At 41.4% G+C, this 19,298-nt stretch overlaps 1 protein-coding gene and 2 pseudogenes across 1 annotated transcript in view; 1 reads left to right on the top strand and 2 right to left on the bottom strand.

Annotated features, from left to right (window-relative positions):
- DRC8 (dynein regulatory complex subunit 8) overlaps positions 1-19,298 on the top strand; it is a 102,018-nt gene that overhangs the window by 57,146 nt on the left and 25,574 nt on the right. The window contains exon 3 of the mRNA XM_014591104.1: positions 9,758-9,830. Within this exon, the coding sequence (XP_014446590.1) occupies positions 9,758-9,830 (73 nt within the window). The remainder of the gene's footprint in view (positions 1-9,757; positions 9,831-19,298) is intronic.
- Positions 13,188-13,519, bottom strand: LOC106735816 (60S ribosomal protein L35a pseudogene; annotated as a pseudogene).
- Positions 14,698-15,012, bottom strand: LOC106735817 (60S ribosomal protein L36a-like; annotated as a pseudogene).

Consider the following 19,298-nt stretch of genomic DNA (forward strand, 5'->3'; position numbering starts at 1 on the left):
ATGGCCACACTGCAGTCCCTTTTCCTTCATTCTCCTCTCGGGATCTTGGGCATTCACACACACGCACCTGGTGTGAGTTTTAAGTTGCTGGGTTCAGGACTTGAACTGCCGTCGACTACCTGGGAGTCCAGCAACATAATCATTGTGGCATTTGAATAATTTTAATAATATTAAAAATAATCTTAAAAGGTTACTGTAAAACTTTTAATCAATGTACTTAATTCGAAATCTCATTAGGAGAGATACACTAATCAACATTATTATTATATGATTCTTATCACTCTTTTTATATTTTTTTCATTCTTTAGTTCCTGTCTAATATCTTGTTTTTTCTTGTTTCTGCATTGCTTTTATTTTTCTCAGTAAGTCATGACATTTCTACTCCCCACTCCTGAAACTATGTTTTCACTTCTTTCGGAGTCTTTGTACATGTTCATTCTCAGCTTGTTCCTTGAGTAGACCTCTAAGCTAATGGCCTGACCTGGCCTGTGTTCTTTCTGGCCTTTCTTCTCCCTAGCTCACCCTTACAAACCCATTCCTGATACACAAGTATTAGCAACATGGTTCCCACAATGGCCAGGCGCCCAGCTCTATTCACAGACCATCTGGAATTCTTCGGGGCCCACCTGGTCCCTTCTGCTGTGTTCTCATGTTCTTGGCACCAAAATTAGGATGTGAGAGGAGCTCATGAGAGCATATACTTCTGTGCCTCTAGCCATATATTTAGGACATAGGAGCACAAGAGAAGCTTGAGTCATCTTTGCTCTTGCTATAATTTTGCCTTTACTCTCATCTCAAGGACTTTAGAAATTCGGGAGGCCGCTAGAAATAAACCCACTTCACTCTATTATCATGTGAAGAAAAAACACTTGAGAAGGAGCTGTTAGTATTCAAACATCACTTCCCTTTCCTTTCCTCATTTGCCTCAAGTTATTTTCTTCTCAGTCACACTCTGTATTAATCTCTACTGGGCAGTGCAGTCGATTGATAGCCACTGACAGGCCCCTGCCTGGGAGCTGCCTTCTTGGGCCAGAGGTTGATCTGACGGTTCCAGTTGGTAGCTGCCATGTAGCCTTAGCGAACTGGCCATTTCTCCTGATGACTTGAGCCCCGTGCCCTACAAGGGCCAATCACAAAGCCCAGCGTGTCTCCTACAGCAGCAGGGAGTCCTCAGTGTTGCCATTATCAGTGTTCATGGAGAGTGAAAAGGGCTTCGTGTGTCTCTCATACTTTCTTTTCCCTGCAAGGACGGAAGACTGGTATCTGGCCTCATCTTAATTTTTAATTCATGAAACAGTATTTTAGATCTGCTCAGTATTGCCAAGTTTTCGGTTTTCATTTCTGAAGGACTGAGTAAAAATGTTGAAACTAATATATTTTATTAGAAAACTGAAGACGTAAGACATCTATAATTGGCTTTTCAAGCCAAAGTGATAAAAATAGTATAACACAAAAGATCAAATTGTTTTATACTTTACCTATATTATATGAAGTAGGATTTCTGTTATCATTTGTAATACTTTATCTTTGATTGGTAGATGACATATGCTTATCTTTTTTTTTTTAAAGCTTTTTGCTTTAAAGTTTCACAATTTGAACTCCTGTGAGCTTTCACTCTATTCACTAACCAACAATTTACTTTGTTTTTGCTTGCTCCCTCTTCACACACACACACACACACACACACGGAGTTATCCATTCTATTATCATCATCATGATCATGATCACCTTTTGCTGGGCTATTTGGGAGTAAGTTGTAGACATGTAACCTTTCTCTCACTGAAATGCTCCAGTGTGGATCTTCTAAGAATATTCTCTCATTTAAGCTACATGTTTTATGTGTGCATCCTTTTCTTTTTTAAAAATAATTATTTTACTTATTTATTTGTAAACCAGAAAGGGACTGAGTGGGTGGGTGGGGGGGAGTAAGAAAGCGAGCTGCCAGGTTTGTGACTCAAACCACAATTAGCCATGTGGGAGTCCAGCACCCTTAACTACCACGCCACCTGCTGGCCCCTCTGCATACATTCCTAAAAACAATGTTAGAGCACGTGGGAGATCAGTAAGAAGTCATTTCACTAGTTCCTCTGTTTCTTGCAGTTAAATTCCTCAAGGGAGGAGGATAACAGTGATGTGGTGGTTAAGATGCTGGACTCCCACATGACTGACTGTGGTTCAGGCCCCAGATCTGGCAACTTGCTTCCTCACTTTCCATCTCTGTCTCTCTCTGGTCAAATTTTAAAAAATAAAAATAAATGAATAAATAAAACTAAATAATTATTTAAAAAGATTTTCAAATTCCTAAATGTTATAAATTCTATATTTTTCTAGGAGTGAAAACACAGGCTATTCTGGGGACTCACCTGTAAACAGGATAGGTGGGAATGTGGGAATCACCCAGCATGTGTCAGGACAGCATTCATGACACACATGTATGCCCTACCCAAACAATAGAGCAGTTCTGTGGAAAACAAAACAATATCTAAGGGCCACTTTTGTCCCTTGGAGGGGTCTTCAAAAAGTTCACAGAAAATGTATGTTATGAAAAAACTATTCATTGATTTAAAAATGTTTTGTACCAAAACAAAGTCATATTTAATTCCATTTCCCATAAACTTTTTAAAAATATATAAACGTGTTCTGCACCATCTCAACTATCATCTTTTTAAAATATTTTTTATTTTGTTTATTATTAGTATTCAGTTTGACCAGAGAGAGAGAGAGAAAGCAAAGCACCAGGTCCAGGACTCAAACCATGGTCCACCATGTGGGAGTCCAGAGCCTCAACCACTATGCCACCTGCTGGCCCCTCCCACAAACTTTTTGAAGTCCCCTCATACCTTCAGGCTTTCATTTGGCAAAATATCCACAGCTTTTTTGTTATGGTCCTTCTTTAACCTGTTATGGCCTTCTTTAACCAAATAGTTGATTGAGATTTCTAAGAGGCAGCATTTGCAGTGATTAATGGCATGGATTCTAGGCCCTGTGTGTTTGAATTCTTTTTCCAGTATTTACTAGTGGAGTGGCTTCAGGAAAATTCTCTAACCTTTCTGTGGTTCAATTTTCTTCAGCTGTAAAATAATAATACCGACCTTACAGAGCTGTTGTGAGGAGTATATACCTGAGTATATTGGCTATATGTTATCTCAAGCAAGTTATTTAACATTTTTGGGCTTTAGTTTCCTAAGTATTCTTATTCACAGGAATAAGAATATTTAAAGCACTTTAAGGGAGCAGCAGGTGGTGTGGTGGTTAAGGGCGCTAGATTCCCATGTGGGTGACCGTGGTTCAAATCTCAGACCTGGTGGCTTGCCTTCTCACTTTCCCTCTCTCTCTCTCTCTCACTCTGTTCCTCTCTGATCAGATAAATAAATAAATAAAGTTAAATAAAATATATTTTTCAAAAAGCACTTTAAAACTGAGCCTTGCATACATATTAAGACACTTTTGTTTTTTGGGGGAGAGGTCTTTGCTATAGGGCACGTGAGCTCGCCAGAAAGACAGGGAGACAGAGAGACAGAAAGTGAGAAATCACCCCCCAAGGGGGATGACCACACCACAATCCTTTTTCCTCCATTCTCCTCTCAGGATCTTGGGTACACACGCACACACACCCAGTGTGAGTTTAAGCCACCAGGTCCGTGACTCGAACTGTGATTAACCACAAGGGAGTCCAGTGACATAGTCATTGCTCCAACTGCTGGTCCCAGTAGGACACTATTAATAAGACACTGTAGAACTGTATCCTAGTAATACTGTCCTGCCCGCCAGAGATGTTTGTTCTCACATCAGTACACATAACGGTCGTGGCATAAGGGATTGGAGGGCCATGTGAGGACTTTTCTTCCCAGAAGACTTAGAGAAGATGACTTAGATTTAGTGATCTGTCTGGTCCCAAGGAAGTCATTACCTGAGTATATTGGCTATACATGATCTCGAGCAAGTTATGTAACATCTTGGGGCCTTGGTGTCCCATCCTTAAAATGGAGATCCTTATAATGTTGCATCCCTCGTGGGGTTGTGGCGAGTGTGAAATGAGTCGTATACGCTAGCACAGTACCTGGCACGTAGTAAGTGTGGTGTAACTTCTAGCATCTAGTTAGGCTGTGCATTCTTTCCCTTCTCTCTTTGTTGTTTATTTTAAATTTTGCTGGACAGTGCGTGCACTCACCTGGAGAGAGAGAGCAGAGGCATAGGAAGGGGAAGAGGAGTGAGAAAGCACCCTCCATGGACAATGGTCACCCCACAATCTCTTCTTCTCCATCCTTCTTCCTTTTGGGATTTTGGACATACATGCAAATGCACCTGGCATGTTTCTCAAGCTACTGGGTCTGGGATTTGAACCATGTACTTGACCATATGGCATTCAGCTTCCTTTATCACCATCATGGGCTGGCTGTGCATTCTCTTTAATGTCATATCTCTTGGTTGTGTAAACTGTACTTGAGATCTATGTGTTCTTACCAATGGCACTCTTAGGACTTTTTTTCGAACCCCCCTCTTCTGTGAGTGTTCTTATTAAGGTCACCAGTGATCTTTTTGTCCAGATCTAGGAAACTTCTCATTCTCTTTGTCTCCTCCAGTATTTTATACCACAGTGATCTCTCAGTACGGAGGCGCGGGCAGTGCTGGGATTCTGGGAGGAAGAAAGGAGGGTGCAGCTCAGGACCTAGGAAAGGATGCAGTGCAAGGCAGATGTCGACTGGCTGACCGAGTGGCAGAGACCCAGTGTGGCAGAGTCTGCAAAGGGTCAGGCATGGAGTGGGTGCAGGGGAAGCAGAGCTGACAGTGACAAAGACAAGCACCTGTGATTGGTGGAAGGAAGCAGGGAAACAGGATGGGTGGGGTGGTAAACACCTATCAATAATATTTTTCAAAATAGGAAAGATACACGAATATTTGAAGGCAAAAGAAGAAGCAACCAATGACTAAAGGGAAGAATGAATCTGCTAAGAGAGAGGGGTGAGTGTGTCAGGAACAAGAGCCAAGACTGGAACTAAGAAAAACTAAGAGGGATTTGCTTTATTAAGGAAGAGGCCATTTTATTCCTCTAAGGCAAGAACACAAGGAAGAATAAGAGGCTTGTGTAGCAGAAGCCTCTAAAGTGGTACAGAGGAACGATTATAAATGGGGTTTGAGGGCAGGGTTAATGTTTCCAAGTGGTGCAGAGGAATGATTGTAAAGGGGGTTAAGGGTTAATCTAGTGCCTGGTGATGGTGCATTTGTATCTGTTCAGGGAAGTAGGCCAGAAGGACTTCTGCTGAGATGAAGAGAGTTGGTGCCTTGATGCCGCAGGCCAGCGATGATCCAGAATAGCTGTGTAGGGAGTGGGAGGATTTGCTGGAAAGCCACAGGAGGTGTATGAAATGATCGTTAGGCCACAGCCAGGATATACTGAATGTTGATGCGAATCTGCAGTGGGCCACTGTTTTTTCTGCTAATTGTTTTCTTCAGGCAGGGCTCCTTAGGAGCAAAGAAAGTGAAAATTAGAGTTTCTTGTGGTTATGGTTTAACAGAATAGGCAGGGAGGCTAGCAGGTGGTATGGTGGTTAAGGGCGCTGGACTCTCACATGGCTAACTGTGGTTCAAGTCCTGGACCTGGTGGCTTGCTTTCTCTCTTTCTCTCTCTCTTTCTCTGTCCCTCTCTGGTCAAATTAAAATAAATAAATAAAGTTAAATAAAACAATTCTTTTTTTTTGAGAGGTTTTTGCTATAGGGCGCGTGCGCTTGCCAGACAGACAGAGACAGAGAGACAGAAAGCGAGAAATTACCCCTCAGGGGGGATGGCCACGCCGCAATCCCTTCTCCTCCATTCTCCTTTGGAATCTTGGGCACACACGCACACGCGCCCAGCGTGAGTTTAAGCTGCCAGGTCCAGGACTCGAACCACAGTCGACTACATAGGAGTCCAGCGACATAGCCATTACGCTAACTGCTAGTCCCAAATAAAACAATTCTTTACAAAAAAAAAAAAGAGAGAGAGAGAGAGAGAGAAAGAAAATACAAGAACAAAATAAAACAAACAAACAAAAAAAACAGGTTAGGCAGGATGGAAAGCAAACGGGCGTAGGGTTCAGGATAGTGATAGTAGTAACTTTGATTGGCTGACTATAGAATACTAAGTAAACATGTAAATTAATGAACTGCTAAATGACTTCATGAATGAGCCCAGTTGAGATCAGTGGAAGAAGCATCCATCCAATCTGCAGAATTGTGAGAAGTCATAAATCACACTTGACTACGGCATTACACTTTGGGTGGCTTGTTACACAGTGACAGAGACAGCAGTGCTAGGTCTAGTGCTGATGAAGCACAGCAGCAAGTGGAGGCAAGGGAGCCCAATGAAATAGTGGTCAGTCCTTTAGGGAAACTGGGCAGGGTGGGAGGAATGGAGAGGGACTCTGGAGGGCCATACAGAAATGTCCAAAACTGCAGGTTCATTGCAGGCTTAGTGTGAGAGACAGGATGGGTGGATGGATAGGTGCCTGGAAAGACTAGTAGTGTGCTGGTGATTAAGAAGAGTGCCCAGGAACAGCCAAGATGATCTCATCTCCTCCTTCCCAGTCACTCTCAGCAGAGAACCTTATCTTGTGCTACACAGGGGAATGGCTGGTTGGGAGGAAGACTGCAGCATGGGGAGACCCTGGTATGGGCACCTTTCTCTTCTCTCTTCCTCTCTCTCCTCTCTCTCTCTCTCATAAAAAGAAAGAAATAAACTTAGGGGATAAAAATGAAGGTAATAGATAAGTCACAATTATTTTTTTAAATAGCTATTTATTCTATTTTATTTATTATTATTTTTAATTTGATGAGAGTGAAACAGAGAGAGAGAAAGAGGGAAGTGAGAAGGTAAGCCACCAGGTTCAGGACTCGAACTGCGGTCAGCATGTGGGAGTCCATGGTCTCAATCACCATGCCACCTGCTGGCCTCCAAGTTACAATTCTTTACTTTGCTAAGTCAAATCAATTTTTTTTTTCGGTTGTCAAGGGGTATGTGACAGACAGACAGACAGACAGAGAAGGAGAAAGAACACCCTCCTTCTCCCGGTGGGACTTGACCATGTAACAAATCCTCTTTCATCCATTCTTCTATCCTGTCAGGATTTGGGACATGCACACACATGCACTTGGCATGTTTTTCAAGCCACGGGGGCCAGAATTTGAACTATGGTGGGCCATTTGAAATCCAGCACCTTAACCACTGCACTATGTGGTTGGCCCAATTAATTATTATTAAGGTATAGAACTTGTGTCATAATTTCATATACAGTACTTAAGCTACCAGAATGTAAAATAGCTGCCTTAGGTACAGTATTAACGTAAGAAGGAAACACCATTGTGTTCAGGTCCTGCTCAGGTGAGCAATAAGGGCATGGAAGATAATGCAGTAATGTTGAGACGAAGGTACTCAGGGAGCTATGAAAATAGTTGACATGAAGACATTCTATGTTTTTTTTTTGAGAGGTTTTTGCTATAGGGCACGTGTGCTCACCAGACAGACAGAGAGAGACAGGGAGACAGAAAGTGAGAAATCACCCCCCCAGCGGGGGATGGTCACACCGCAATCCCTTCTCCTCCATTCTCCTCTCGGGATCTTGGGCACGCAAGCACATGCGCCCGGCGTGAGTTCTAAGCCACCGGGTCCAGGACATGAACCGCGGTCGACTACATGGGAGTCCAGCAACGTAGCCATTACGCTAACTGCTGGTTCCCAAGACATTCTATGTTTTGTGGGCCCTTCGTTTTTTTTGTTGTTGTTGTTGCAGTTATTTTAGTTTTTGCTATAGGGCATGTGCAATCGCAGATAGAGAGGGAAAGTGAGAAATCACCCCCTAGGGAGGATGGCCACACCATAATCCCTTTCCTGGTTTCTCAGGATTTTGATCACACATGTGTTTGTGTGCACCCAGCATGATTTTTCAAGCTGCCAGGTCTGAGATTTGAACCATGTAGTGCTGGCCCTATGATCCAACACCTTAACCTCTATGTCACCTGCTGGTCCCCTTCATTTATTGTGAAGGAAAATCAATAAATAATAAAGTAAAGGGACTGGATCTATGATATAGTGGTGAAAAGAGCTGGATCCCATGTGGCCAACCATGCAGTTAAAGTTTCGGCCCTGGTCGGGACCAGCAGGTGGCATGGTGGTTAAGGTGCTGGACACTCCCACATGGCTGACCATGGTTTGAGTCCTGGACCTGGTGGCTTGCTTTCTCACTTTCCCTCTTTCTCTCTCTCTATATATATGTATCTCTCTGGTCAAATTAATCTTTAAAAAAAAAAAAGTTTTGGCCCTGGCAGCTTGTAAAACACACTGGGCTCACATGCATGTGTGCCCCAAATCCCAACAGAATGAAGAAATGGAAAAGGGATTGTGGTGTGATCACATCCCTTTAGTGGGTATTTCATCACTGTCCCTTTCTCTCTCTCTCTTTCTCTCTCTCTCTCTCTCTCTCGTGAGTACACGTGCTCTCTGGCAACTTAAAAAAAAAAAAAAGGAAAAGAAAAAAAAAGAATCCTTCTTCTAATTATTCCCTTCACATTTTTCTCTTAAGTTGATACTCATCCTGCAACCTCTTTAAGTGAAGAATTAAAAAATTCTTACTTAAAACATTTTCTCAGTAACAGAGGCAATGAATATAATTCCACTAACTAATACAGAATGGTAAAGAAATGAGATATTCTAGTTGAGTGAATATATGTAAAATTAAATCAACATTCGAGTATTACAACTTTTTTTTTGGAGAAGATTTTGCTATTGGGCGCATGAGCTCACCTGAAAGACAGAGAGACAGAGAGATAGAAAGCGAGAAATCACCCCCCAAGGGACCACACCACAATCCCTTCTCCTCCATTTTCCTCTCAGGATCTTGGGCATGCACACACATGCGCCTGGTATAAGCTTAAGCCACCGGGTCTGAGACTCAAACCACGGTCAGCTACATGGGAGTTCAGCGACAGCCATTACGCTAACTACTGGTCCCAAATATTACAAATTTAATTGTAATAATTTTGAGTGGAATTATTTAATAATCTATTATAAAATTGCTGACTTAGTAGCCATAGATTATTGAATAGAATTATAGTTTTAGGTTATTTGTTGAATTAAATTATATCATTAAGTGGGGGAGGATCAGTAACTAGTATTTATTGAGTGGCTATTCTGCCAAAAGCTGTATTTTAGCTCTTCGTATTAGACCTTTACCATGTGCCAGCACAGATCTAAGTGTTCGAGGAAGAGAATGTGTTTTATCTACCAGGGACCTTATGTACACAGGGATTAGGTCGGCAACCTGCCTAGTCTAGCAAGTCGCAGAGCTGGGATTTGAACTGTAGAAGATTGACCCTAGAGGCCATGTGTTTAAGTACTCTGCTACTAACAGAAACTTTACAACAAACATCTGGGGTTTGTTTTATAGATGTGGAAAGTAGGGCTCAAGAGAGTAAGGTAACACTTAAAATCAGTGGTAAGAGGCTAACATTTCTTTTTTTTTTAACTTTCCTTTCTCTTCTTTTTCTAAAATTTCTTGATTTTGACCCAAGCAGAACTTGCATTAGCCAAGCAGTGAACACATTTCTTCTATCTCTTTTTGGTTCCATCTGCCTTTTTCTTTCCTCAGAAAGTATCTTTTATAATCAGGAGGTATATTTCAGTGATTCGATTTTACTGTGTTACAAAATAATTTGGAGAAACATAGCACTTGCCTTTCAGAATTTGTATTCTAAAACTATTGACAACCTTTTTGTGTGTTTTTAGAGAAATTGGAACAATTATCAGGTCATTGGGCTGCTGCCCCAGTGAAGGAGAGCTACACGACCTGATTGCAGAGGTAAGTTAAACTAAGGACATTTCATTCAGGAGACTCTGTGTGACAACTACTCTTTAAACTTAAAAATCATTCTTACCTGAAAATAAAAATGTCCTACACCACCAATGTGCTCAGTGAAAATACTAGGACCAAGTATGCATGTAAACCAGCCTACAGAACCTGAAAGAATTGAAGTGAGAGCTTGAAGAAATGACAATGAACAAGTAACACAGTTGATCAATGAAGACCCCATCTCAGATTTTCTCCTCTCTTTAAAATTAGTTGCTGGGGGTGGGGAGTGGCAGCAGGTGGCATTGGTGGTTAAGGCATTGGACTCTCATATGGCCGACCATGGTTCAAGTCCTAGATCTGGCAGGGATTGTTTTCTCACTTTCTCTCTCTCAGGACCAGCAGATGGCATTAATGATTACGTTGCTAGACCCATGTAGTCAACAGTGGTTCGAGTCCTGGACCTGGCAGCTTAAAACTCATGCTGGGCTTGTGTGCTTACATTCCCAAAATCCCAAGAGGAGAATAGAGAAGGGACTGCAGTGTGGCTAGCCTCCCTGGGAGGAGTGATTTCTCACTTTCTGTCTGTCTCTTCAGCTATAGCAAAAATCTCTCTCTAAAAAAATAAAAAGAAAACTTTTCCTCTCTGTTCTTTTTTCTCTCTCTGGTGAGTACACATGCTCTATAAAATTTTTTTAAAATAATAATAATAAATAAAATTAAATCTTTAAAAAAATTGTCAGGGCCAGTGGGTGGCGTGGTGGTTAAGGGTGCTGGACTCCCACATGGCTGACCTGGGTTTGAGTCCTGGGCCCTGCGACTTGCTTTCTCATTTTCCTTCTCTCTCTCACTCTGTCCCAATTTGGTCAAATTAAATAAATAATAAAAAGTTAAATAAAATAATTCTTTAAAAAGAATAGACTAGTTTCCAAAAGACCTATAGACACAAAGAACTGACCGTATGCAGAATGGCAATTGACAGCTGAAAGGCATATAGAAAATAATGTTTGGACCAGCAGTTGGTGTGCGTGCCCAAGATCTCAAGAGGAGAATGGAGGTGAAGGGATTGCAGCGTGGCCATCCCCCCCAGGGATAATTTCTCACTTACTGTCTCTCTGTCTTTCTGGTGAGCGCACACGCCCTATAGCAAAAAACTCTCCAGAAAATAAAAAAAAGAAAAGAAAAGAAAAGAAAAGAAAATCACTTAATATCTGTTCATCCACTTAATATTCTATAATTCTCAATTTGCCCCAAATAATATCTGCCTGTTTGGAGCATCACAAAAAGCAGTATCTGTGAGAAAGATTAGTGAAAACCTCACTGAAAAGTTACCAAATAATTCCTTCTTTAATATAAAATTAGAGCCGCTTAGGATCTTCAATGTACAAGAGATAGGAAAAGATAACAGTGTTTTAGTACAAGGATATTTAGAGGTCTACATCTTTGAAGCTGAAACTTTGGAGTGACTGCAGAGCCAGCTGGTGGTGTGATAGTTAAGGCTGCTGGATCCTACATGGTCAACTGTGTGGTTCAGGTCCCAGATCTGGTGGCTGGATTGTGTGCATGTGTGCTCAAAAATCCCAAGAGGAGAATGGAGGAGAAGGAATTGGGGCTTGGCCATTCCCACTTGGGGGTGATTTCTTACTTTCCCTCTTTGTCTCTGGAGAGCTCACACGTTCTATAGCAAAAACTATAAATAAATAGAAATAACTACAAAAGAGAACCAAAGGGTATTTGGGGGGGTGGGGAAGACCTGTGTTGGAATATTATTGACTCAGGTTTATGAACTAAGCAATTATCATGATGTTTATTTGGGATGACTATCCTTAGCCTCCTGATCCTCTATTCTTACCCTTTTTTGTTGTCGATGTTAAGTAGTTTTCTTGCTGGCTACCTATCTATTTCGCTCATATGCATTTGAGCCTCTTAACCATTTCTACAGTTCCCCTTGGGTCCCTCGTCAACCTTACTGATCATTATCTAGTGCCTTTTGGCTTCTGTGGTTAAACAACTCTACGTGGTCATAACCTGGGCTGCAGACAGCTGGTTGGCAAGTCATTCCATAGAATGTGATCACTTAATCTAGTCCACCCATGCCTGCAGAGGAGACTCTCACAGAACTTGGTGATGCTAGTGCCATTCTCACCAGCACATGTCTGATGCCCTTGTGAGCCGTGCATCATCTCAGCACTCTTAGGCTACATCATCCTCTGATGGGTTCCTGACTCGGATCTATTCTAGCTGCCCATGTTTATCAGCTTGGCTTTTCTACTTCTTTCAGTCATCATTAGTCATCCCTTATTTCAGGTCTCTTAAGAGCCACTCTAGCAGCAAGTTTGTCCCAACTTCTGAGGGTCCTTGCCAGAGTATCAGGTCCCATCCCGAAGGTAGACCTCGAAGTCCATGGATTCTTGCTTATCCAGTTTTGTATTTTAGCTTTCTTGGTCAGTATTCCCATCTAGTCTCAGGGGTACTCTTCTACCTCCTTCTAGTTAATACCAGCTATTTCCATGTGCCATTTCAGCGTATAGTCTCTTTCCTCCTTTATCAGACCTAGCATGTCACAGCCTGGTTACTGATCTACCTGCTGAGAGAGAGATGGGACAGGTCTGAGGGGCACCTAATGCTTTGGGAAGAATCTTCACAGCATAGTGGAAGTGTCACCTCCTGCTAGGTGTGGGGGATGCAAGTCCTGAGAGTCCAGGGTATCCGCTCTGCCAAAATCTTCAGAGGTCTTCGTCTGGATTTCTCCATCCTATTTTTAAACCTGATAGATTTTTGCAACCAGGACCCTAATCTTAACTACCTGTCTCTTTGCTTAGATTGAAACACATCTGAATGTCTTCAATGTTGTCATTTTTTTTGTTTCAAGGATGTCAAACTATGGTCCACAGGCCAGATCCTCCCGAAAGCCTCTGTTTTGTATAATCCATAAGCTAAAGATGACTTTTACATTTTTAAAGTGTTCTAAAAATAAAGAATATGTGACAATGACCTTATACACTCTGCAAAGCCTAAAATATTTATTATCTCATCCTTTACAGAGGTATCCTCGTCCATTTCATATGTTGCCTAACCGAGCCTCCTCTTTCACTGCAGGAGATAAGGGCACCTTTGTAAGCTAGCAGAGAGGTCCTACGGCTCTCACATCTAGTCTTTAACTGATTGATAATGGCCCTCAGTTTCTAAGTACTCTTCTGTAGGACATCAGTACAACTTATGGCCACCTCTGACACTTGCAAGCATCATTTCTCCATGGATCTTTTTTCATATTGTAGTAAAAATGTTTATATATTTTATTTATGTTTAATCATTGTATGTCTTTTTTTAAAACACAAATCCATTTTTATTCATTTACTTTTTATTATTTTAAATCCTTGAGGGGTATAGTATCACACAGATTCTGTGTCCAATGGCTTTAGCAGGAAGGTTGCTTTGGAATTTGGCTCGAACCATGCCACCGTTTCCATGGGCATGAGTAACTTTCCCCAGATTACTCTGGTTTTATTTGGTTTGCCACTAGGAGTCACTGAATTGTGTTTTGCTTTGTACACATAAGCACACCTCTTGCCTAAATAGAATTCTGTATCATCTCATGCATAAACACCTTCAATTTTAGGAAGAGCTGTGTGCTCCCTTTGGTTCCTGAGACCCCACTTATAGCCAGCAAAAGCATCCTTGGACCACAGCCTTTCAGACATACTTGCCTTTTAGAAATCCTGTTCCCAGCAGGTCTCAGTTATTTGTCCCCAAAAGTCATTATTGTATGTCTTTATAGCATACAATATGGTTTTTCAAGGCATATATGAATTGCATGTCAATTTAAGTCAAAGAGATTACCATACATCATCTCCAACATAACTTCCCATTCTTGAGTCTGTTAATATTTTTTTCCCCTAAAAAGTGCTTAAATCTCAGGACTGATAAAGGTATTCTTCTTCCTTGGGACTCTCCGAAGTCACTTCTGGTAAATCTTTAGCAATGGAATGCCACATACTATCTGCATCCTAAATGCTACAAGGACATCAACCTTTTTGCCTCTCCAACAGTGATAGAACTGTCTTAGAAGTGCCTATGTTTTTAGAACACTCTGGGCACCATGTATGATACTTTGGGTACTCTGAGAAGCAAACACTAAGAATTGAACATTCCAGAAATTTATTGAGGAAAACATGTATGAGGGAAAAATAAGCCAGGGAAAGCTGCGAGAGCCATCAGAATGCAATGGAGGGCTGGCTTCTGGGAAGGAGATGGTTTTACCCATTTTGTGCTGCTGTAACGGGATACCACATGCAGAAGAGAAACGTATTGGCTCACAGTTTTGGAGGCTAGAAAGTCCAAGACTGAGGGACTAGCATCTTGTGAGGGCCTTCTTGCTGCATCATCCCATGGTGGAAGGTCAAAGAGAGGGTGAAGAGAGAACAAGAAGGGGTCAAACCCATTCTTTGATAATGGACCTACTCTCAAAATAACAAACCACTTCATCAATTGCAGCATTAATCTATTCATGCAGGCAGCGTCCCCAGGACCCAAATGCCTTCCATTAGGCACCACCTCTGAACATTACTGCATTGAGGATCAAGTTTACAAAACATGAACTTTGGGGAACTCATTCAAGCCATAGCAGTGAGGTAGGAAGAGCCTTGGATCTCTGACAGTAGTTCTACAAAACAAGGTTAATGGAGAGTTGGCAATCGTTTGTTTGTTTGTTTGTTTTGTTTTGTTTGTTGTTGTTGTTTTTTTTTACCATGAATCAAATTTCCCCAGAAGAGGAATTTTATTGATTATTTCCTCACAAAAAGACCAACTGTAATCAAATGAGGTGAACATTCACCTCAAGATTTTGTCGTCTTCATAATAAAAAAGATGATGCTTAGAACTAGATCACTTGACCCTTTCTCTTCTTATCTCCTCCCAGTTCAAAATGCTCACATCTCTTAATAGCCAGCGTTCTCTTAGATCAGCAGTTGGGCTCAACACATTCAAGCCTCAGCACAATCTTCTTTGTAGTTTTTACCTTTTTTGGGAAAATAGGCTTAGTCTGTCCACCCCAGCCACTGTGCTTCCTCTCATAACGCCGCTTTCCCTGAGCATACAAAGAATCCTTGCCCTTTTTGTACTGTGTCACTTTATGAATTTGATGCTTGTCACACTTCTTACAGAAGGTCCGTCAGGTTTTAGGGAAGTTCACCATGCTTGCAGGCCTGCTATCTGCACAGCAACAGAGAGTTGGCGATCTAAACTCATCCATCAAAGGAGTCTGCCTTCTGCAGGAACGGGACTTAGTATTTTTTTTAATTGATACATAATAATTGTACATATTTATAGGGAACAGTTTATAAGATAGCCGCAATCCCTTCTCCATTTCTTCATCCTGTTAGCATTTTTTTTTTTTGAGAGATTTTCACTGTAGGGCGCGTGCGCTCGCCAGACAGACAGAGAGAGACATAGAGACAGAAAGCAAGAAATCACCCCTCAGGGGGGATGGTCACGCCGCAATCCCTTCTCCTCCATTCTCCTCTCGGGATCTTGGGCACGCACGCACACGCGCCTGGCATGAGTTTTAAGCCACCGGGTCCGGGACACGAACCGCGGTCGACTACGTGGGAGTCCAGCGACATAGCCATTACGCTAACTGCTGGTTCCCCATCCTGTTAGCATTTTGAGCATGCACGCACACATGCCTGGTGTGTTTTTCAAGTTGCAGGTGCCAGGATTTGAACCACAGTCAGCCATGTGAGATCTGGCTCCCTTAACCACTATACCTCAGGGCTAGCCCCAGAACTATTTTAGTAAAGAATTTTATGATAGGTCTCAAAACTTCCAAGTTTACAATAAGTAACAGTAATTTGAAATTGTTATTAGCTGGCATTCATTCATTCCACAAATAATTATAGAGTATTTACCATGTGCCAGGTACCACCGTACAAAGGCAAGAAAACAAAAAATTCACATGCAAATTTGGCTCAAGATAGTTGTAAGCATTTTAATAATTGTGAATAGCAACTTTTTTTTTTGAGAGAGAGATTTCTGCTATTGGGTACGTGTACTCTACGTGTACTCACTATTGGGTACATGTACTTGCCCAACAGACAGAAACAGACAGAAAGTAAGAAGTCACCTCCAAGAGGGATGGCCATGTGGCAATCCCTGCTCCTTCACTCTCCTGTTGGAATTCTGGGCACACACACACGTGTGCCCAGAATGAGTTTCAAGCCTCTGAGTCAGGTCTAGGACTCGAATCATGGTCGACCATGTGAGAGTCCAGCACCTTAATCACTATGCCACCTGCTGGCCCCAGAAACACTTTTTTTTAAAAAAAATTAAGACCAGTTTTATTCTTTTTTTTTTTTTTAAGAATTATTTTAAAAATTTTACTTATTCATTCATTCATTTTTATAAAATTTGACCAGAAAGAGAAAAAGACAGAGAGAGAAAGAGAAAGTGAGAAAGCAAGCACCAAGTCTAGGATTCAACCTGTGGTTGGCCATGTGGGAGTGTCCAGTGCCCTAACCACCACGCCACCTGCTGGTTCCCCAGAAACACTTTTAATACATGTGTATTTGGGCCAGCAGGTAACTTACTGCTTAAAGTGCTGGACTCCCATGTAGCTGACTATGGTTTGAGTCCCAGGCCTAGTGGTGAAAATCACACTATGCATGTGTGCTTATATGCATGTCTGCTTGCACAAAATCCCAGGAGAAGGGAGAAGGGATTGTGGTGTGGCCATCATCCCCCAGGGTGTGATTTCTCACTCTCTCTCTCTCTCACTGTTTGTCTCTGGTAAGCACATGTGCTCTATGACAAAATAAAAATAAAATAAAAATACATATTGAAGATTGTATTCAGGCCCTATTCATTTGATTAAATGAAGAAAACCATAAACAAATACCGAATAAAGTTTCATTTATCTGTAGTCAGTGATTTAATGTTAAATTGATAACATTGAGAAGCTTGTATGATGTCAAAGTGTGAGATACTCCCTAAGAGCTAATTAAAATAATGTAATGATTCTCCTGAATCATTTTCTAGATCATTTTCATCTTAGATGAAAAATGTCATATCATATCATGTGTACCACAACCCTCAAAGATCCTAAATCACATTTTTTTAAAAATTATTGTTACTTATTTATTTTACTAGAGGGCATGTGTACTCACCAAAGAGAAACAAGGGCAGAGAGAGTGAGAGGAGAAAGCACCTTCCATGGGGAATGGCCATGCTGCAATCCTTTCCCCTCCATCTCTTCCTATTTTTGAGATTTCGGGCACTCACATACAGATTCCTGGATCATCTTAAGCTGCTGGGTCTGAGATTTGAACCACATGGTTGACCATGTAGAATCCAGCTATCTTAACCACTAGCCCTTGGAACTGGCCCTTTCATTATTTTTATTTAATTTTATTTGTTATTATTTTTAAAATTTGCTTTAGGGCAAATGTACTCACCAGAGAGAGAGAGAAAGCCGCCAAGTCTAGGACTCAAACTGTGGTTGACTATGTGGGAGTCCAGTACCCCAATCACCATGCCACCTGCTGACCCCCTCTCATTATTTTTAATTAGTTAAATAGCCTCAGAATTTTTTCTTGGGAATTTCATAAATGGTTTTTTGGTTCGTAGAACAATATCCATATAATCCACATCTTTGTGAAATGTGAATTTCCGTTAAACTGAACCTTAACTACATCATTCTGGTTCCATATGAGTCCTGAAATTTCACATCATTCAGAATTTAATTGTACCAAGCTTCTCAGAGAATGGGAAAGGATGGAGATAATTATTTCTTACTTTGAAGTAGCTGGCGAATTGAAATATTTTCTCTGTTATTGTCCCTACACATCCTGGCACTGGGGAAGGTAGGAGAATGGGATAGGTCTGGTCCAATTTGTGTTAATATTAATGATGGCATTAGAGAATCATAGGCCTGGAGGTACTTCAGAGATTAGCTAATAGTGGCCATTTACTTCTGAGTGGAAATAGGTAAATTTAAAGGAATGAGAGGGATGTGTTGCAAAAAAGAGTTTCCTGAGAGCAGTGAGTATTTTGTTGGAAGAAAAACAGTAAGTGGTGCTCAGTGATCCATAGCAGGATCACTAAAATTTATTTCTAAAATTTAATTGTATAATATTCTCATTACAAAAAAAATTAACACAAATAGAAAAAAATAGCCTTCCCAACAATCTTATCACCTTTATAAAGTAGTTACATTTCTCTCTTTCTGGTTTATTTTTGGAGAGGTTTTTGCTATAGGGCGCATGCACTCACCAGGAAGACAGAGAGAGACATAGAGACAGAAAGCAAGAAATCACCCCCCAGGGGGGATGGCCATGCCACAGTCCCTTCTCCTCCATTCTCCTCTCGGGATCTTGGGCACACACGTACACGTGCTCAGTGTGAGTTTAAGTCCCCGGGTCCGGGACTTGAATCACGGTCCACTACATGGGAGTCCAGTGACATCGTTATTACACCAACTGCTGGTGCCAGTACTTACATTTCTATACTGTTATTTATACACTGTTGGTGGAATGTAAATTGTTACAGCCACTGTGGAAAGTATTAGGTTGTCAGCAAAGTCATGATGTATTTTTCTGTTATTCTATGTAAAAATGGGTCATGACTTTCTCTATGACCCAATTTCATGGAAGTTCCTTAAAAAAACTAAAAATAGAATTGACATTAGGTCTAATAATCCTACATCTGGGTGTATATCCCAATGGAAATGAATTCAGAATCGCAAAGATTCTTATCTGCAATGCCATTTCCTTACAGCATTATTCACAGTAGCCAAGATATGGAAATAACTTAAGTGTCTGCCGACAAATGAATAAACAAAATGTGATGTGTGTGTGTGTATTCAGACACACAATGAAATATTATTCGGCCTTAAAAAATAAGGAAATTCGGCCATGTGGAACTAGATGGATAAAGCTGGAGGACATTATGCTAAGTGAAATAAGACAGGCACAGAAAAACAAATGTTACATGATTTCCCATATATGCGGAATCCAAAAATACTGAACTCAGAAACAGTTACTGGGGGTGGGGTGGGGAAACTGGAGAGAGAGGGAGATGTTGGTCAAAGGGTACAAACTTTCAATTATAAGATGAAGAATTTTGAACTAGCTGGTGGTGTGATGGTTAAGGCAACTGGCTCCCACATAGTCGACTTTGTGGCTTGAGTCCCAGGACCAGTGGCTTGAAAAACACACCAGGCACATATGCGTGTTTATGCCAAAATCCCAAGGACACTGGAGAAGGGATTTGTGGCATGGCCATCCCCTCAGGGGGTAATTTCTCACTTTCCCTCCCCTATTCTCCTCTCCCCCAGCCCCCACGAGTGCACACACCACGTAACAAAACTAAAAAAAAAAAAAATTTCTGGAGAACTGATGTATAGCATAGTGTCTATAATTAATACTGCATTGTGGGGACCAGCAGTTGGCGTAATGGCTATGTCACTGGACTCCCACGTAGTCAACC

The sequence above is a fragment of the Tupaia chinensis genome, unplaced genomic scaffold, assembly GCF_000334495.1.
Source record: "Tupaia chinensis unplaced genomic scaffold, TupChi_1.0 Scaffold000532_1, whole genome shotgun sequence".
Classification (NCBI taxonomy): domain Eukaryota; kingdom Metazoa; phylum Chordata; class Mammalia; order Scandentia; family Tupaiidae; genus Tupaia; species Tupaia belangeri.